Raw genomic sequence first — 21,298 nt, forward strand, 5'->3', positions numbered from 1 at the left:
CTCCTGGAGATTAGGAGAGAGCGCATATCGGGAAACTGGCGGGTACATGCACTGTACTCCACTGTCCTCAGGTTTGTTCAAGTCCGGGTGCACGTTACAGCGGGGGTGCGTGCTGTTTCTTCTAGGGATGGCAACGGGACGAGGTTGAGGCGGGGGAGGTGGGGCCGTTGCCTATTAATTCCCCTCGTCCCTCGCCCTGTCCCCCGCCTCCCACTATCTCCGCCCCGCCCCGTCCCATCCCTCTTCCCCCGTAGGATTAATAATTTTTTTTTTTCGAGGTTAATAAAATTTTATTATAGTTAAATTTTAATAAATAATCAAGTATTAAAATATCAACACATCATCAAGTTATTATTCATTATAATTTTATAATTGAAACTTATAAAAACAATTAAACAAAAGTTATTTGAATACAATCCAACATGATGAAATAAATACAATTAAAATAGTTAAGTTTTCACTTTTGGTACAAATACAATCACTAATTCATTATTGTGTTTGTGCTTTTTTTTTGAGAAAAAATATTATTCTATTAAGTGTAATTAAAAATTTAGTATAAATGTATTAGTAAATTTAGTATAACTAATTAATAAATTCTATTAGTAGACATGTCTAATTATTCGCATAATTGATAATATCAATTATATTACATACACTAATATATATTATATAATACATCTAACTAATAATATCATTGTCATAAATGTATAACTAATTAAATTACATATTATATATATTTATATCTATATATATTTATATATATAATTTTTTTTTTTTTGCGGGTGGCGGGGCGGGTATACCCCCCCCGGCCCCGAGAGTCCCCCGCAGAGCGGTTGCCCGCGGGCACCCGCCCCTGTTGCCATCCCTAGTTTCTTCTAATCAATCATCTTTTGATTGGTTGATGTAAAATTTCTGTCATCTTTGTTTGTTTTTGGGAGAGGCCTATACTGGAGTATTAGATATTATTATTGCTATTTACATCATTATTATTGGTAACATAAATTTTTTTATTGCAAAATTGAATTTTAAATTATAATTAATATTCTTATGCACTTGTAAACATACTTGAAGATACTCTCTGTAAATATGTGTTTCTTGTAAAATAATAACATGCTTCTTATAACTATATAAAGCATCAAATAAATTTAAAACTTAAAAGGTAAGGCTATTGTTGTCTAATGAACGTATAGAAAGTGGATTTAGTATGGAGAGGTGTGGGTCTTTTTTCTACTAACATGATGCTTTTCTTTTAATCTTAGAAAAAATGACTACAATAAAATTAAAACTCCACTATGACGTTTTCATTAGTGAAATTGACTCAATTACCATTTGTCATCTTTGTTACTTCAATATTGTCTTTATAAATTGATTTATTTATTTTATTTGAAATCTCTTTTAACAAGTTTAGCAAATCTGCAGTTTAGATAAACTCTTGACGTAATTAGCAAATTTTATACTTAAATATATTTTAACACCTGAAATATATTTTAACGAATGCCCTGTAGAGACCCATTAGACAGCCCAATTGTAATTTAAGAAAAAAAAAAAAACTTAGTAAAGTCCATCCAGCATGGGAAAGGCTCTTGTGCAATAGAAGAGCAAACAGTGGCACTTCATCAGTAGTATTAAGGAAAGTTATGGTTGTATCCAAGAAAGTTGTCTTCTTCAGCTGCTCGATGCATGGAACTTGGGTATACTGGTAATCCTGTAGTTAGCCTGTAAGAACTTGCTTGCAGGAACTTCCTTTCCGGTAAATATTCGCTTGTGTTATGATCAATGTGTCAAAATTTGGGTCTGGCTAACCTCTCACTATAAGTTTATTGCTTAAAAAAAATTGTAATTTAAGAAGTTATGCACTTAGGTTCCATTTGATAAAATTGAATCTGAACTCTGAACTCTGAATTCTAAAATCTGAATACTGAAACAATTAATTTGCTGAATTTTAAGCACTGAAAAAATATATGAATGTCTGAATTTTAATGCTAAACCTATTTATACTATTTGATAAATATTTATAGATGAATGCTTAATAAGTTTAATTTGACAATTTTGCCCTTATATCCTTTCATTCAAAAAAGAAATAGAATCTATGATTTAATTAGTTTAAAATTGTAAGATATGAAAAGGTAGAATCTATCCTTTAATTAGTTTAATAATGTGATGTCATCGTCTCATTGAATACAAACGTGAAACCATTTTTCTTGAAAATGAAAAGGTAAAGGGATCAGGGGCGGATTCACACAGAGTAACAATTTAATGAAGAGGCATGATTTTTTGTTCAGTTGAATCTAGGATGCTAATGTATTTTAAAAAATAATTTAACTGAAATAATAGCTATATTGAATTTTGATATTTCGATTAAATACAGGAATTTTTTTTAGAAAAATTAACTAAACAAGTAATTGAAGTGAATATTAATTAGAACAATGGAAGTACTCTTTAGAAAACAAATTCTCCCCATTTTTTTTTTTTTTTTGCAAAAAATGGAAGAACTCTTTAGAAAGGATGGTTTTGGGCCTAGTGATGATTAAATATTTCGAGCTTAATTTTTTAGATTTTTTTTTCCATGCCCATTTTTTCTTGTCTAATACTGATAGTATATGCATCATTGAAAAGCTGGCTTACATGCATTTTTTGTACCATAATAATTTCATGTGGTGATAAATACTGATGATGTTATTAGTTACTGCATGCAAGGTGGCAATAACTACATGGTGATGGGTCAAGGATCAACCCCAATCATCCCGCCTAAAAGATGCACAGAAGGTGTAGGTATTTGGAACTCAACATGCGATGCTGGATCTGTGTTGTCGCACATTGTGCACCAGCTACTTCGGTAACCTTCATCCCCAGGCAGTCTGCAAAAAAGCCCCCGGAATTGCAAAGAGTCTTGTGCATCTGCAGGCACGACTGCAGAGTGCTATCCATGCATGCACGTAAATGATCTTCTACGTTGCATGCTCTGTACGAAGGCATTCACTACTTTGAGATTATGAATAATTGATATGCAGTAATTAAATGTTACCATAGTTATTTTCTGCAGGAGTTCTATGTCCTAAAAAATACGCCTTCTATAGGAACCCATTAATGATAGTTTGCCTATTTATTCAAATGTGTTGAAAGATGATAAAGTGATTGGGGATTATTCTCATTCCCCGTTTCTCGATTGACGATGATGAAGAATTCATATGTCTTTTTTTTTATCTTTTATTTCCAAATATAATCAATTTTGAAGATGCCATTAGAATGGCTTTTTGATTAGTTGAGTATAATCTATTCTGATCAATATGCTTTGAGTTATGGTGTAAATGGCTTGAATCCTTGCTGGGTCAGAAAAGATGAAAGGAAAAGATTATTCTCCCTCATAAAAAAAAAATTATTCTCCCTCATAAATCTATTTAATTTTTATTCTTTAAAAAAAAAAAAGAAAAAAAAGAATGGGCTCAGGCTCAGCTCTAGCGTAGCATTTACGAACTCACAGTCGTCTTAATTTGCCAATGCCTGACGAAGACAAGAGATTTTTGCAACAACATTTTTTTTTTGTTCCTTAACAAGACTATGAACTCTTAATCGTCCCATTCTTGCAAATACATGCCTATATTATTCTAGTTAAACCCATTCATCTCTGTCAATGCCCTGACAAGGCAAGAAATTTTTGTACCTGGCTAGAATATATACATCTTTATGGCCTTAGAAATTAATTACACACAATCATATTAGATTAGACGGTGGTTTGTGGAATGTGATGAACTTGAATAAAAATTACAAATAGCAGCTATTATACCAATGGATAAGGCCTGTGCCTATTTACAAATAGCAGCTCATATTGGTATTGGCGATTCCAGAGTGCAAACTTAAAAAACATGTCAAGGGGATGATACTGGACACGCGAAGCATCAAAAGTCAGTCCCATAAAAAACCATCTTGTAATCTGAGAAAGCAACTTTACAAATTGGTGAATGTTTCTTCCATTATCTTCACCCCTAAGCTTCAAAGTCAGCATTCTGTATATGTTCCTGCTGTCTCACTGTTCGTCTAGGACCCTCTCATTTACAAGCAAGGGATTGTGAATTGAAGGCATGAATAGATGATTTCCTTCTCGACGACAATTTGCAGCTGGGAATGGCAGTTCCACGCTCGCGACGTTTGGAGCATTTCTTTCACACTTTCTCAGGACTCTTTGCAGCATTTCGTCTTGCACAGCATCCTACCAAGTAGATTATTGACTGGCGACAACAAAACACAAAGAATCAGAATTATGCTACAGTTACAGAAAAAATCACACTCCATTAGGAGTATTGGAGAATGAGGAATTCTGCCACGAGTTCTTCATCTTAGAAGATTGATAAGAAGGGCCCAATGGAAAATTTTAATGACCCACTAAAACTCAATTTCTGAACTGCAGCAACACAGATGAGAGCTTTGGTCTTACCAAGACAACGAAAAGAAATACATTAAAGATAGCAACTGCCCTCCATTCTATCTTCATGTATTGTGCAACTCCGGCTCTGAAACATTTTGAAAGGAAATACTCAAGACTTCTAAATGAACTGCGATGCAGCAGAGTCGGAAAGGAAATACTAAGACTGTTAATAAGCAAAGTGACGTGCAAATACAGCCTTACTTGCAAGAATCACAATTGTAGCATTTGACGCCCCTTGAGTTTTTGTAAAGTTCGCAGTCCTTGTTTGAACTGATTGGTCGAAAGCTCAAGTCATAGTATGAAGCATTTACGGCAGGATATCCACACCTATAAGTAATAAATACGGAATGTCATCATGGAATTGCTGAACACAGAAAATCACATTCTGCAATAAATCCATGGCCAACAATAGCAGTCCGATACTCCAAAGCTGTACATAAGTTGTAAGAGTACTGCAATTTAGAGGAACTACACTGAAGAGATATTATATACGGAAATGTTATGTTAAGCACATACTCAGATGGTGGACGACAGCAACCAGCTTCTATTGGAGTGAGTCTCGCTGATTTGTATTGTTTCAAAGTCTGAAGCACACAAGCTAAAGCATGAGTAAGATTCCGGAAAAAAAAAAAAAAATCAGAACTGTGGCTTCTGAGTGTACACCTTGTATTCTCTTGCCAAGTTATTGCAGTCATCAGATTTCACAAGACAACTCTTCAAGCGTTCCCAGTTGTGTGTATTATTGAGCTGAAGTATCAGATCCAATAAAGATTAGAGATGAAAGAGATCAAACTTCTCCTTTGTACTTCTCATTACAAGATAAAGCTTTCCATTTCCATCTTTTAAATCTATGAAATACTAAAAGCGCACTAGCCTGTTTCAAAAACCAGGAACTGCAATCTTGAAGTTGATATTCCTTGTACCTGATGAAATGGAAAGATTACTGCTTCAGTTGATACCAGTACAAAGAGAGATTTAAGAATGTGGCAAGAGGTTATTGCAATGTCACCTAAAACATTCCTCCCTCGAGTAATGTTCTGCCTAAGAAGCCTCTACGGAGTTGTGGATGGGCGTTTTAGTTGGGGGAGGGGGGGGGGGGTTGAGAGAGGGGGAAACAACAATATCATACAATAAAACGTGAAGACTAATAAGCACAAAAATAGATGAATGACAGGTAATCTCACCTCAAACCAGACACTTGATGACCAGATCCACTATTTGTCACAATGAACCTACCAAAAGCAGCACAAACAAAGACAGCGCATTTAAGTTGTGTATCATATATCTTTATCAGTACTAGCATGTAAGTCTAACAAACTAAGAACAAACTATGTCCACTGTGTAGAACGTATTGTCGCAATTCACCAGGAGGGGTTAAAAAATTTGATTCTTAACAAAGGAAAAATCAAGGCAAACCACCACTTATCGGGCTTCTGTTGAATGAATCAACAGATATGCTCTCGATCAATCACCAAAAAACAAAAAAAAAAAAGTTACGGGTTTAGATTGTTCTCCTTTCTTGACTTCAACTCCACACTGCGCACTGTCGATAATTGATACATACCTTTTATGTCTATGGTATGATTTCTCACCCTCCCCATTTACAGGATACAAAACCACCCTACGCTGAATTAAACTCATGATCATTTTTGGTTGTACTAATTGCTTCAGCGGGCATATAGCAAAAGGCATTCTCAGGAATGGCAAAGATTGACACCTCGTTCACTCTAAAAATGAAATAAGGTTTTACCAATGCATGCTGACAGATCCAACTCAAAACATAATTTCCCTCTATCTTCCCAGTTACCATAAGTTGAAGTTTGAATATTAGGTAGTCTTTCGAGAATGCACCACACACTATCTATCATTCTCTAATCCAAATTTGATGAGAGGCGAATCAAGATATAGATGATGTGTGGAAAAAAAAAATCTTACAACAAGTGGAAACATAGTCCAATCAGATGTTTGAGTGAACTTAATTACAGCCTCAGCCAAAGGTCAGTTTAAGCAGGATCAAATTCCATTCTTCATCATGAATTAGATCAGACTAGGAATCCAAACGAGCACCATGCACACTCATGCTAACACCATTCTATCCTATTAAGGATACAAACAGCAATAACTTGACCTCTTCAGCTATGCCAAAACTGTAAAATCACTACTACTATCCTTCAATACACCACTTCCGAGGCTCACACTAGCACTGCCAAGTATATTTTCCGAACTAAGGAATCTGTTACAGATGGGAAATTTCCAGCCTAACGCAGAACCCCTTCCGCAAAAATACCAACAAATGGCAGCAGATACAGAAGATTTTACTAGACATAAAGGTCAAGCAGCATCACAACATCTTCTAAATCATAAATCACTTCATTTTACATTAAGAAGCATCTATTCAAAATGATGTAAAGAACAGAACTTAGTTTTAGTACTTACGCAAAGACTGTAAAGACCAATATTCCCACCAAAATGAGGCAAAGCAAGATCAGATACTATCAGGTAAATGTCAAGGTAACCACATAAACTGCATAAGTTTAAGCGTAGAAAGGACAAAAAAACATAATTGAACGCGTATGAGAATTGCTGCTCAACAGGATACAATCCACAATAAGATTGAGTTGTTCTTCAGCGCCCCCAAAAATCCAATTATTGATCTGAAAGCATTAGAAACCCAGGTTTGTACCAATAAGAAAAATAATTCCCAAAGAAACAGCACAGAAATTATGTAAAGAATTTCAAAGTGAATAAGCTTACATTACAAGAATTATTGCACCAAGGCCTATAACAGGGAGGGTAAGGGACTTTCGGCAGCTGTCATGGTGAGTGCTCATCCACACACCAAATCCTATTACAGAAACAGCTAATAGCTGCTCCATGAAGCTATACGGTTAACATAACTCTTTTACCACCTAAAAAATCAAAAAAATAAATACAAAATGTACTACCTTATTCAATTTTCGAACTTTTTTTTAACCTTCATAGTACATAGAATACACCAACAAAAAAAAAAAGGAAAAATGAACTAACCACCGATTAATATCAACGCAGGGCATTTTCTTCTAATAATTATTAACCGCTGAAGTACTAATTAGCAAAAAATCTTACTGTTTCAGATGTCAGGACAAGAACGAACCTTTTTCAGGGTTTCCAGTGTAAATATTCAAAGGGAGCTTATTCAAACATATTGAAACAAAAGAACCCCAATTTTTCAAATAGATAAGAGCAAAATTAGTCAACAAATCCGACAAGTGAAACAAAACCCATGTTCCATAAACAAAACGTCTAAACACATTTAGAAGAGTAACATCAAAAACAGAAAGAATAGACAAAAATATCAACTTGGTTTGTGGGAAAAAAAAGGTATGTACCATAGTGAGAAAGTTGATCCATCTAACGACAAAGGTACTAGTTGCGGTATTCATCTTAACAATACAACCCCAAGCTTGCTTGTCTCCTGAGAAGCTTCAAATGCCACAAGAGGGGGAGTTGTTGAGAGTAATCTTTAAAAGTTTTATGACTTTTATGTCAGAGCTGCAGCTGGCTGGGATTTGAAGATGGAAACTTATGAGAAATGGCACTTACACTGCAAGAAAAAACGCTAAGGCAAGATAAAAGGACAAGGATTTTCTTGGGATAATGTCGACGAAAGAACGGCAAGTTTGGGCGTAAAGGTCCGATGATAGGGTAATTTGGACGTCAACAGATAAATTCCCACATGGCTTTTGTTCATTATTTGGAGTCCCATCTGACACGACTGGACATTGTTAGGATAACGGAAAGCAAGCAGTCGTGTACAAGCTTAGGAGCTTGGATTGGGACCCTTCCAATTTCCGATTACGTACTGCTCAAATTTGTGCACGGCTTGAGTCCTTGACTGTGGTCAAATCGACAAGAGTCCAAAAAAACCATCTAACAACTGCATTACCGATTTGTCATTTGAATACAAGTATCCGTTGGGGCAATCAAATCAAGTACCGCTGATATTGTATCACCATTAATAATTGGTGCTCTACTGCTCATACGGGTGGCTTGTATTTCTTGGCTGTATATTTATTGATGTTTCCCTTTCAGTTTCAAGAGTCATCTATTCGTGGCAATTTGCGACGCTATTTCTAATCTACAGAATTATGGGGAATTAAATGCAAGAAGTTATCAGTCTCTTTTCTCCATCAGACTATTAGCAAAACCATTGCAGGGAAGCCACGTCTAAGCCTTTTTCCTGTATGATGCAAGTCTTGTCTTAAAAATGACATTCCCGGATGGTCCTTTACTTTTGTCGTGAGGACAAAATCAACCCCACAAGGGAAATCAAACGAATAAAAATTGCCGCTTAATCAACTTCAGTCCAGCTGCTATGGCCAATTTCTATGTAAATACTTGGAGGGTCTGATTAGATTGCTATTTTTTGAAGTTTTTATAAAAAAAATATATTATGAAAACGTAAAAATTTTTGAGGAAAATTTGGCAATCCAACAATACATAATTGGAGATGTAATGCTGCTACGAAGAATAGATATTATTGCATTTTCTAATGATGTTACTGATACTAATTACAGCTTGTGTTAGAACTAAAACTGCCGAAACAGGCAGCAGAGACATGGAAAAATTGCGCCTATGAGGACAAGCTCAATAGAAGGAACTCTTAGGGCCGAAAATTTGTCACTGGACTCTGTTTGTGCAGGTCAGAATGATCGATTTCATCTCTTCTTTCCCCAAGGACGTCTCAACTATCACCTGCCAAAATGGATGGATTGTGTTTGTGGTTAACCAGCCATCAGGTTTAGGAAAAGAGAGAGAGAGTTTACAAGTAGCATAAGGTACTTGCAAATACTCACCTCCTGTGCCCTGTTTCCTGATCGAGCAAGCAGCTTATATTGGTTCTCAAACGTTGATGCCATGTAAACCTGTCAGTCTCAATGTCACCGCTAAGAACCAAATATCATCCCGAGGAAAAGGAAACTAATGCTACGTAATAGAATAGAAGTACATTGGTTAGGGCAACAATGACTTGTTAGCATCTGAACAGGAGAAATGTAACCAGTATTATACCTCAGAAATGTAGAAGAATAAGATTTGATTATCCTTTAGAAGATCTTGGGAAATTACGACTTGAGAGGGAGAAGAACTTATGTCACTTAAGCAATGTAAACTAAAATGGTCACAAGGAATCTGGAGAATGTAATTCATCCAGAGCACCAAGTGTTGGCATAGAAGTTTTCCTCTTAAGCAATTATGATAAGTATAACGGTGAGTTAGCATAACTATGTTATAAAACTCCAAATATGACATAAAATTTCCCCCAAGACATATATGAAGCATAAACATCCGTAAATAACTTCATCAGAAATTACAATCAATGAGCAGTTCAGCCGAACAAGACATTTTTTCTCCATAAAAACCAGGTCACAATTACTAAAAACTTCCATGCACCTGAAAAGTTGGAGCCAAGCCAGGACTCAAGAAGTAACGCCCCTTGGACACAGATTGAACACCCTCACCCTGCTGCAACTCTTTAATAAGAGACTCCACCTCTGCCCACTGTCCAAACGATATTTTGGACGTTAACAATTACTGTATTGATACCACATAGACATGCATAAATTTATCAGAAAAGAAAAACCCAAGGTTCTTACAAATTTTGGACCAAGAAACCTGAAATATTCATTTTCTCCTATGTACAACATTCAAACAAAGTGTCAACTGATTTTGGTCAAAGCATATAAAATTACGGAGTGTTACAGTAACTATCTGAATCTAATATCCAAACTCTCCCCAAACTCAGTGAATTCTCTAACTTTCCTACCTTCTTAAGGTTGTTGTAACATGTTTTTGCAAATTTCATACTTCATTTGGAATTAAAAAAAAATATTATTAGGATATAACCATTTGTGAGTTCAACATTGAAGAAAAGGCTTAGCCTACTCCTACTCAAAATGGTAAAGGAAAAACCTCTGAATCTGCCTGAGCAGCTTCAAGTTTGCCATCCAAAGAATCATGACCACCAACAACAGCCTCCAAGGCTTCTATCAGTGGATCAGGCTGCCAGAGAGACGAAAGACATCAAAATAACTATTAGCTTCATGAAAAAAAAAGGACTTCTAGACTCAAAGACAAACCTAACATCATTTACCGTTATTTCCTTCAGTGATAGGAAAATGCGTTCCAGGGAAAAGTCCAACTGGTGAACTTTTGCTTCCATAATCTGACCCAAAAATGATCCCAAAAGTATGACAGCAATTTACACATGCCAAAGCGTGTGAATTCCGAGTGCACACAGCACTATAAAAATATCTGTGGCATCTATTACTTGTGGTAGTGTTTACTTCAGTCAAAGATAGATACCTGGCCAATCTTAAAATATGATGCTGGGTCCAAAGTGGCATCCCATGATACTTCTGTCTGGTGAATCAGGGCAGGCACTTCGTCAACCTACATTCAGGTAATTCATAAGTGAAATCCTGTCCTGTTCTGGAAAGTTCCAATTGGTTGCAGGTATACAACAATGAATTTATTTATTCACAAGGTTTTTCTAGATTCACGGTCAGTTTATCACAAATATAAAACTTTGGTAATTAAACATGATACCACAAAGCATACATAGGACCCACAGTGAAACATCATATATACCTCAACAAAGATGCCAAAATATGTAATCTTCTTAATGCAGCACTTAACGACGTCCCCAACACTCAATCTAGCCTGCAAACAAAGATACAATTAGAAGCTCAAAAATGATGAAATTATATCTAGAAGAAGAACAAGCTCAAAGAATAATCACCGATTATGATGCTTCCAATTAACCCAAGGATATTGGAATCCATGCAAAAATGAAATTCAAGACCTAAGAAAAAAGCATTCATTTTATGTACTTAAACCAAACATTACCATGAGATTCCTCTTTTTCTCGATCAATTCCTCCTTCTCCTTTGGCTTAGTAGAAAATATTAGCCGCCTAGATTTTCTGTCAGCCAAGACCACAGTCACTTTGATCTTCTGTAAAGAAAGAAATTCAAGTTGTTAGTCTAATTACCAAATGAACAAGCTACACTGGAAATTTGTTATCATCGATACCTGACCAACAAAGGACGATAAAAATTTGGATTTTTGTTGGTCATAAATTCTTAAAAGATCTTCAAGCTTTGTATCTGGAGAGATCTCACTGTACAATTTGTCATCTATATCTATGTCTAACTGTGACTCAGAAGAAGGAGTCACACTAGCAGTTTCAAAACTTCCAATGACACCTAAGTGTTGCTTATACTTGGAAGGATCTAAACCTCTCCTTCTCAACCAAGACTCAAAAGCCAAGAACTTCCACTTGGCAGCAAGATTCCGATAAGGCAGAAATCCTATTAGGGTACCAAAAGATACCTGCAAAAACAGGATAAACTAAAAATATAAATACAAATAGATTTGCAAAATGATGTGTTAACTAGTTGGACCAACATAATTATGTTCTTACAGTAAATCCTCTGGTGCTAGAGCTAATGATTTCCACCTCTACCCTTCCTCCCAAATTGACCAGACCTTCAGCCTTTGTCCAGTCATTCTCTTCACGCTCCTACATGTATATCTTACACTCAGATACTATCCAAATCTACAAGTTTGTGATAGAGAACCAATGCAGCAGAAAAAGGGAAAAAAAATTGTCCAACCTTTATGGGTGATGAAAGGAAGTTCTCGAGATCTAAAGCATTGCCATTGCTTTCGGGATTCACAGGCATCACTTCCTCTTTACTAATTTTAGATGTTGTCACTACAGAGGTGTCCATTCTAGAGGATAACAGATTGTTAAAATTGCAGAAGCGTCACTCAATGAACAAATTTGCAACTAACAATATTCTCTAACTGTACCTTTTTGGTTTACCAAGAAGTGAAGCATCAAGAGAAAACCCAGGGTCAGATTCTGCTAATTTTGTTGCAGAAGGTTCACTAGAATCAGAACTTTTCCCAGAAGACCATAAGTCACTTGGCTGTAATCCTTGAAAAGAATAAAGTAAATTAGTAAAAGATGAAGCACCAAATTCAATAACTATTTTTTACTCTTTTAATTTGCGATGCAGAACCTGTGGAACTCTGACCAACGTGCTTGGATTACCTGTTGCAGACTCGTTCTCTTCAAAAGAATTTGTCACCCTGGATTCTAGAGCTTGATTGAGATTGCCTTTCGCAGCAATTTCAGCATATGAGTTGGTGTTGTTTAAATTACCATCAGTTATGGAATTGACATCATTTGACCTATTGGCATAACCTCCTGAAGATTCATCAGCTCGATCACTGATAAAATTGGTTTCCAACTGCTCTGGCATTCTCAAAAGTGCAGGATCCAAATTACTATTACCAGTTTCACGACCATCTTCAGCTTTGGAACCACCTGAATGACCATTTTCTCCCTCAAGATCTGGGACCATTTTCAGCGGTTCAGGCTTCTTCAGCAATGTAATATCACTAAATCTTTCCTTCTGTGGTTCCTTCCCCATCCTTAGTGATAAGTTTGGCCTAATGCTTAACCTTGATGATATTTCACTGTCGACATCGTCATATATGGATGGTTTTCGTAATAGCACATTGGGAACGCTGCAATGACTATTTTCAACAACATTTGCCACTGGTTGAGTTGGTTTCTTATCCTGTCCCTCAGATGGTTTCTTGTCAGCCTCAACCTTTACTCCTTTTCTGGTTACAGGACGAACCAAATTTAATCCACCCACTGAACTGACTGACCTTTTTTCCTCGTCCACGTCAAATGGAACCTCCTCAATTTTACTATCTGATGATTTTCTCTTCTTCTTCTCGAATGTCTTTTCAATTTCTAGATGAGTCGCATCTGGATTAGACTTCCGAGCCATTATCTGGATAAGGTACGGAACTTCAATTACACTCTAGAAAGACTTGGGAAACAGATACTAAACACTAGAGCAGCAAGCTGAAAACACATTGACAGAACCTTCCAATGTATCAAAGCAGTCCCAACAAAAAATTTAATACTAAATGGCATATAACCTCGAGCAGAAAACAAATATCAGTATGGATAAGTTTGCTGCAATTGTGACAGCAAAAAAGGGGTAAATAACTTAAAACAAATTACTATACTATCTAAAGGGGCAAACTTGGATTAATCTTTTCCCTGGATCACAGATTCTCATGATCATGAGGATAAAGTTCCAATCATATCTACAATACTTTTACTTTTTTGTTATACCCTGTTGACTATACTTGCCAACTACCAAACGAGCAGTCCAAATTAACGCATAAAAAGTAGAAAAGCACAGGAACAAGTTCATGAGTACTAGGAACTTATTCCACAACAGAAGTGGCAAAATTCCATCTTCAGATATGATTATAGCAAAAGCGCAGAATGCAATCAGGATAAGTGTATGATATCCGTGTAAAAGAGTGTAAAAGAGACCTTGGCCAATGTTAATTTGGGGTCTTCACCAAGCATTCTGCCGAACTTGAGTTCCATTTGGTCCAGAGGGTCAAGCTTAGGGGGCTCATCTTTAGCTGCCAAGACTGAAACTTTTCTGGGTTTTTTCTCAAAGAAAACATTTCTGGATTTTCTAGGGTGCAAAGAGGAAGGCCAGCAGAATTGAGCAGTAATAGAGTTGACAGTTGCACCCGAAATAGTGGCAGTTGTGGAGTAAAGAGGAATGGAGTCCATTCTTGTGGAATTAGAGCAAAACTCATCAGAGATAAGATTCACAAGCTTTAAAAGATTAATGGGTCTCGCTTAGGCTCTGCAAATCATTATTAAATCTGTTGTAGTTTGCAAACTTGTATGCTTTGGATAAAAGACGGAGCTTTGCCAAATTGGAGTGATGGTGGCAGATTAGCACAAAGCAGTAGAACGCAGGAAGAAAGGCCGTTTTATCCTTTGTGGTGCTCAGTCACCCTGAGAAATTTAATGGTCCGGTCCGTCTACCCATCACTGTGGCCTTTTCCTTCTTTTTTTTTTCCTTTTCTTTTCTTTTTGCCCTTTTCTATAAACTTTTTTTTTTTTGGGTTCCTAATTAGCCTGGCAGGGATTTAAAGGTTTGCAAGGCCACCGTGTTGGATAAATATCTATATCTATACAACATATAAAGTTAGAGGTGTGGCATTTGGTGTAAATAATTTTTGTGATTTTTTGAACTTTTAACTTTTTCCTTACAAAAAATTAATTATTACCTTTATCACCTAATCACATTTTACCATTATAATTACTCAAACGTCATAATCACCCTAATCTAACTATCAAATTACTGTAATATTATAAACCAAAGTCCTTTAATAAAAAACTATCAACTTGATTTAAATAAAAAATAAATTTGATATGAAATTAATTCATTTTAATTATTTTTAAATTACAAATAGTTTGAGTGTGTCCTTCACAATACTTCTTCTAATTCTTTAGATTTATAGCTTCGTCAAGAGGAAGAATCGGTTAAAGTTTCTTCATTAGGGTATGAAGAAGCACGGAACTTCCCCTAGGAGAGCTGACTTGATCAGCTCGGGTTGCTGATGGGAGAGCTGACTCCAAGCCTGCAAGACAGAAAGGATGAGCTAACTGAGGGGGCCCGAGGGTGGTCCCCGAGGGCACTCCGACGGTCAAGTTAGTTTTCCGGTGAGTAGGATTCACGGGAAGTAGTAACAACCGAGGATAATTTGCCTATAGCGAGCGTACCTTGGGCAATGGGTGTGTAGCCCTATTTATACCTGGGCCAGAGTCCGACCTCCGTACGTTCCGAGACCTTCCTGATATAATCTCAATCCCGCGCCGAGCGGGATTCCGACCTCTGCGGGACGGTCTCCTGATCCCCCTGGAGCCCTAGCGGGGGTGCGGCCCAGGGCGGTCGCCAAGAGCCTGGGGCCGGAACCCAGCTCGGCTATACCTGAGCTGCCACGTGTCTAGGCCCAGTACGGGGCCTCTGCACTAGCCCCCTAGATTAGGTAAGGCTTCCAGGCAGACCTAATCTATACTCTGTCACGTGGGAGACCAGCGTCGCGCACTGCTCTGCCCCGGTCACCTCTGGTACAGTACTGTCACTGAGAAAACCGCGCCGATCTCCTGGGTCGAGCGTCAAACTCCCAAGTTTCGACAAACTTGATCAATGCGTGCCGACCTCATGGGACCGAGCATCAAATTAACACTGGCATGGTTTAAGCCCCCGACTTTTAAAGATTTGAGCCTTGCCGACCTCCTGGGTCAAACAAACTCATTCAAGTTAAGGCACAACGTGCCGACCTCTTGGGGCCGAACATCGCACTTTCCGACTTCAAAATTTCAAGCCGTGTCGGTCTCTTGTGGCCGAGCATCATACTTTGAAGGCAGTCACGCCGACCTCCCGGGTCGAGCGTTGAACTCTGATTTTAGAGGATATGCCAACCTTTTGGGGTCGAGCATCACATTTCCAAGGCAGTTATGCCGACCTCCTGGGTCGAGCGTTGAACTCCATGAATTTAGCAGACGTGCCGACCTCTTGGGGTCGAGCATCACATTTTCCAGGCAGTCATGCCGACCTCCTGGGTCGAGCATTACATTCTCAGGGCAATCGTGCCGACCTCCTGGGCCGAGCCAGCGTGCTCCCTGGTTTTGACAAGCTGCCTCAAAGTAAGTCACGGCGTGCCGACCTCTTGGGGTCGAGCATCACACCTTCAAGACGGTCATGCCGATCTCTTGGGTTGAGCGTCAAGCCCCCCGTCTTTAACAGGCGTGCCGACCTCTTGGGGTCGAGCATCGCACTCTCAAATTTCGCAATTTCAAGCCGTTTGCGGACCTCATGGGGGGTTTTTTCGTCCTCTCCGCTCTCCGAGCCCCCCGCGCCTCGGGCCGCCTCGGTCTCCGCTCGCCAGGATCCCTCGCCGGCTCTCAGGCCGGTGCTCTCAATGGTTCGCTTGCATCGTGTTCTTGCCATCAACACAACAATAATTACCTTGCGTTTCCCACAGACGGCGCCAACTGAAGAAGCACGGAACTTCCCCTAGGAGAGCTGACCTGATCAGCTCGGGTTGCTGATGGGAGAGCTGACTCCAAGCCTGCAAGACAGAAAGGATGAGCTAACTGAGGGGGCCCGAGGGTGGTCCCCGAGGGCACTCCGACGGTCAAGTTAGTTTTCCGGTGAGTAGGATTCACGGGAAGTAGTAACAACCGAGGATAATTTGCCTATAGCGAGCGTACCTTGGGCAATGGGTGTGTAGCACTATTTATACGTGGGCCAGAGTCCGACCTCCGTACGTTCCGAGACCTTCCTGATATAATCTCAATCCCGCGCCGAGCGGGATTCCGACCTCTGCGGGACGGTCTCCTGATCCCCCTGGAGCCCTAGCGGGGGTGCGGCCCAGGGCGGTCGCCAGGAGCCTGGGGCCGGAACCCAGCTCGGCTATACCTGGGCTGCCACGTGTCTAGGTCCAGTACGGGGCCTCTGCAGGGTACATAATAAGTTTCCATTTTTATGGCAATAATATGTAATACTTTTTTTTGGGATAATTTTGGAGACCTCCTATGAGGTTTCTAACAATTGCAGATGCCTCACTTGAGGTTTCAAATAGTAATAGAACATCAACTCCAACCATCAGTTTTTCTTTCACACTCATTAAAAGCTTAACTCCTATCTTAAAAAACTTTTATTTTCATCCTAATTTATACAACTTTTACCATCATTCACTAATTGTAATTGCATGATTTATTTTTTCCTCTTGAATGAGTCCCAAATTTTCTACCTTATTCTTGTACCTTGAAAAAGTAGCTTCCTCTACTATTTGATTCATATCCCCTACTCTTCCTCTTCCCTTTTTCGTTGAATAAAAAAACGTAGGCAAAAGTTGCATGATAGCTATGGGAAAAATAAGAAAAAACTATGATACAAATTTCAGGCATTTCGCCCATATAAATTTGACATTGAGACCATTAATCACATAAACAAAATTGTTTGGCATGAAACCTATAATTATATTTTTGCCTTTAGATTAAGAGGAGAGTATTATAGGATATTCAAAGATAAATTTGGCATGCATCAGCATTTTGGGCTTATTTTGTTCCTAAACCAGTAAAGAATGGAGGCTTGTGTAATTTTTAGAATCTCAGGGGAGGTTCTTCTTAACTGCCTCCGCAACCACTACCATTAGAGCTAGTAAAAAAACCCAAAACCTAACAATCAGCCTAATCCGCCCATTAATTCTAAAGGATGAATTGGCCGGTTAGATTATTGATTTTGTTGGATTTGGTAAGAACAATCCAACTTATTTACTGGGTAGGTTGGATTTTTTATTTAGGCACCCAATATTCAACTTGTTCAAAAATAATTCAAAACAATAAATACAATATTCAATATATATATGTCCAACCACTTGCATTTGGACATGCGTTAACAATTCATTAACCAAATTGTATTCAAAATTCTCATATATATATATATATATATGTTTTCCATCAATTTTTAAAATTTATTTAAAAGAGAAAAGAACCTTGAAATAAAAACTCATACTTATTTTACTTTTATAATAATAGTTAAACTTGCTCAACACCTATAAATAATTTATTATGCATTTTAAGAGTATATTGTTTTCCTCCCTTTTTTTTCTTTTTTCTTTTTTGATCGTTGTTCTCCGATCGTTACTTGCTTCTGTTTGTTAATATTTCATGTACTTAGAATAGAGTTTTAAATTTGCTCTAATTTCATTCTTTTATTTTTCACTAACTTGTTTTATTTTTTTGTTAATAATTTGTCATCAATATTATAATACAATAAATTATATGTCTCTTAATTACATTTTCAAGAATAATATAATCAAGCATTCAATAATTTAAATACATAGAATGTTACAACTTACAATAAAGCAGATTTAAATAGTAAAAGTGTTAAATAAGTTGTGACAAAAATAAGTTTCAATCAACTATTAATATTAAAAAGTAAAAAGTAAATAAATTTTTTTAGCTAATCTATTTAAGTGTACATTTATTATCTAAAATTTGCACTACAAGTGATATAAAATATTATTCTATTTATGATGTGTTTCCAAGGAACTTAAGAAGTGAGTGTATTAATGTGTGAAAATATATTTATTTATGTGAAAATGTGTTTATATATGTGAAAAAAAAAATTTGTTGTGTGTGTGTGTAAATGTATAAGAGAGAGTTTATGTATCATAATATATTAATTAATATGTTGGATCAAATTTGAGTCATGGATTTGAGATGACTCAATATGACTCAATCCAATCTAAAATTGAACGGATTGAATATAATTTATTTAAGTGAAAATTAACTCATTTAATCCGCCCAATTGTTAGGTATAATTATAATTGAAGAAACAAAGAAAATAAAAGAAAAAAACTTGCTTGAAACAATTGATTTGGAGAATAGTCAATGCTTGAGACAAAGTTCAAAGCTGATGCTTGCAGCGGTCCATTCAAGGCCTACGGGAGTATAGGATCGTTAAACAAGATCGAGATCGACCATCCACTGCTAGAGATACCCAAACTGGCGGACCGATATGACTAAAAGACTGAACACCACCAAAGCGCTCAAATTTGCCATCTCCGAGCCCAAGGTCGTAGATGCCAATGTCCTTGCCACCCCCAACCCCAGCATCACGATAGGCTGCTCGGCAGGCATCTATGCAATCATCGGTAAAATAAATACAGTTAGGCCTAATGACAACGAACATTGTCTGGCGTTTCATGTTCAAGTGGTCTAGAGTATGCCATAGACCCTTGTGGCTTATTTGACCCTTGTGACAAGTTTTGGTGATTTGTGCTTTTTGTATTACTGAGGTGATCAAATCTTAAAGTTTTGGGCGAAAGGAAAAACGATATGATTAGGGATGGCAACGGGGCGGGGTTGGGGCGGGGGACCCCTCCCCCGTCCCCCGCCCCGTTGCCTATTAGTTCCCCCCGTCCCCCGTCCCGTCCCCCGCCTCGCCCCCGCCCTGCCTTGCCCCGCTTCCCCCGCGGGGGCACCCGCGGGGTTAATAAAATTTTATTATACAATTTTATTATAATTAAATTTTAATAAATAATCAAGTACTAAAATATCAACACATCACCAAATTATTATTCATTGTAATTTTACAATTGAAACTCATAAAAATAATCAAACAGAAGTTATTTGAATACAATCCAATATGATGAAATAAATATAACTAAAATAGTCAAATTTTCACTTTTTGTACAAATGCAATCACTAATTCATCATTGTGTTTGTGCTTTTTTTTGAGAAAAAAGTGTTATTCTATTAAGTGTAATTAGAAATTTAGTATAAATATATTAGTAAATTTAGTATAACTATTTAATAAATTCTATTAGTAGACATGTATAATTATTCATATAATTGATAATATCAATTATATTACATAAACTAATATACATTATATAATACATCTAACTAATAATATCATTATCATAAGTTTATAACTAATTAACTTACATATAATATATAGTCATTTATATATATATATATATTTTTTTTTTTTTGCGGGTGGCGGGGCGGGGGATGGGGCGGGGGTATACTCCATTTCTAAGCGGGGGGGAAAAATTCCCCCCCGCCCCCGCCCCAACCCCCGCCCCCATTAACCCCCCGCGCGGGCACCCGCCCCCATTGCCACCCGCCCCATTGCCATCCCTAGATATGATGAGTCGCTCAGTTGCATCATAGTACAAGGCAATGAAAGAGTAACAGATCAAGCTGGGAAACATATATGTCAAAATGAAAATTCTTTTCTCCCATGTTCTCCATCTAATCCTCCAGCTGCACTCCAGTTAACGAGCCAATGTCCATCTGTAGTTTTAAAAAGAAGGAATCAGCACATTGAAGGAGATTTGATCCACAGATTCATTCAGTATGCAACAACAGATGCAGATCTTTACTGACAGCAAATCAAGTTACAAAAGTTTTTTTAATCCATCAATATAAATTTAGAAACATGAGCACATTTCTCAAATTAAATGTAGATGGAACCATGCAAATGGTGTTTCTTGTTACAAACAACATCATATCGTGCAAAATACCAGTGATCAAGCTATAATATCAAATACTAAACCATCTTGTGCGTGTCTACATCCTACTATTCCATAATTCCAAGTACACAGAAGTTTGACGGCTCAGGGACAAATCAATTGATTTTGCCCTTGTTAAGTTTCCCAGTGACGGGGGAATATTGGCTTCAAATGAATTTCGTGACAAATTCAACCACCACAGAGATGGAAAAGATAAACAGATATTTTAAGGAACCTTACCACTGACGTCATTGTTTGTTTGAGATGTCTAATCGACTTAGATTTATTTCCAGAGAATCATCTATAAGAAACGGACCCGTAAAAGAAAGAGTTGGCCATTGGAACAAGAACTTCTAATTAAGTTTGTATTATTTTGCAGAAGCCAAGTAGGAATCTGGCCGACTAACTTATTGGAAGAAAGATCAAGAAGTAGTTGTATTTCTTTCTGATAGAGCAGAAAACTTGGGATTCTTTGAGTCTGATTATTCAATTTCCATCCAGATAAATAGAGAACCTTTAGCTGAAATGATGGGAGGAGAGTAGGATCCTCAATGTTGACATGTAAATCATTGTTTAAAGGCCCTGGATGTATACCAGTGATCAAGCTATAATAGCAATACCAAAGCATTCCAATATCGCGCGTGTCTACATCCTACTATTCCATAATTCTAAGTAAATTGAATTTTGACGGCTCAGGGGCATAATTTGCACACCAATAAAGGGTCAAAAGTCATGCTCTCTTTGGCCTCTGGAGGCCTTGGTAGAATGCATCAAACCAAAATGTTTGTCCTCTGAAAATAAGAGGGCCAATGAAGATATTAAATTTTATCTATGGTGTCCAAAAGATGACTTAGTATACAAACAACTAATCTTGACAGGTGCTTGCATTCAGTAACAATAGAA

At 37.4% G+C, this 21,298-nt stretch overlaps 2 protein-coding genes across 7 annotated transcripts; both read right to left on the reverse strand.

The window, feature by feature from the left end:
• Positions 1–3,732: 3,732 nt before the first annotated feature.
• Positions 3,733–8,225, reverse strand: LOC113707399 (tetraspanin-10-like). Of its 2 annotated transcripts, none has more exons than XM_027229707.2 (11): positions 7,792–8,225; positions 7,178–7,332; positions 7,023–7,077; positions 6,860–6,915; positions 5,608–5,655; positions 5,298–5,346; positions 5,087–5,170; positions 4,940–5,007; positions 4,625–4,750; positions 4,433–4,508; positions 3,733–4,226 (listed from the first exon to the last, which is right to left on the reverse strand). In XM_027229707.2, exons 2-11 carry the CDS (start codon positions 7,297–7,299, stop codon positions 4,161–4,163), a joined length of 750 nt encoding a protein of 249 aa, XP_027085508.1. In that variant the 5' UTR covers positions 7,300–7,332; positions 7,792–8,225; the 3' UTR covers positions 3,733–4,160. The 2 variants fall into 2 exon arrangements, with proteins under 2 accessions (XP_027085508.1, XP_027085507.1); XM_027229706.2 differs by having other exon boundaries at positions 7,178–7,290; positions 7,792–8,222.
• Positions 8,226–8,921: 696 nt separating this feature from the next.
• LOC113707222 (uncharacterized) lies at positions 8,922–14,322 on the reverse strand. Of its 5 annotated transcripts, none has more exons than XM_027229437.2 (14): positions 13,833–14,322; positions 12,490–13,275; positions 12,278–12,396; positions 12,079–12,196; positions 11,886–11,984; positions 11,495–11,794; positions 11,309–11,413; positions 11,051–11,122; positions 10,766–10,852; positions 10,554–10,625; positions 10,373–10,462; positions 9,854–9,961; positions 9,259–9,327; positions 8,922–9,157 (listed from the first exon to the last, which is right to left on the reverse strand). In XM_027229437.2, the coding sequence occupies exons 1-14, from the start codon at positions 14,082–14,084 to the stop codon at positions 9,083–9,085; spliced, it is 2,352 nt and encodes a 783-aa protein (XP_027085238.1). In that variant the 5' UTR covers positions 14,085–14,322; the 3' UTR covers positions 8,922–9,082. The 5 variants fall into 5 exon arrangements, with proteins under 5 accessions (XP_027085238.1, XP_027085237.1, XP_027085240.1 ...); XM_027229436.2 differs by having other exon boundaries at positions 11,309–11,416; positions 13,833–14,321; XM_027229439.2 differs by having other exon boundaries at positions 11,309–11,416; positions 12,278–12,404; positions 12,522–13,275; positions 13,833–14,318.
• Positions 14,323–21,298: the final 6,976 nt, after the last annotated feature.

Source organism: Coffea arabica, chromosome 8c (assembly GCF_036785885.1).
Source record: "Coffea arabica cultivar ET-39 chromosome 8c, Coffea Arabica ET-39 HiFi, whole genome shotgun sequence".
In the NCBI taxonomy this organism is placed as follows: Eukaryota; Viridiplantae; Streptophyta; class Magnoliopsida; order Gentianales; family Rubiaceae; genus Coffea; species Coffea arabica.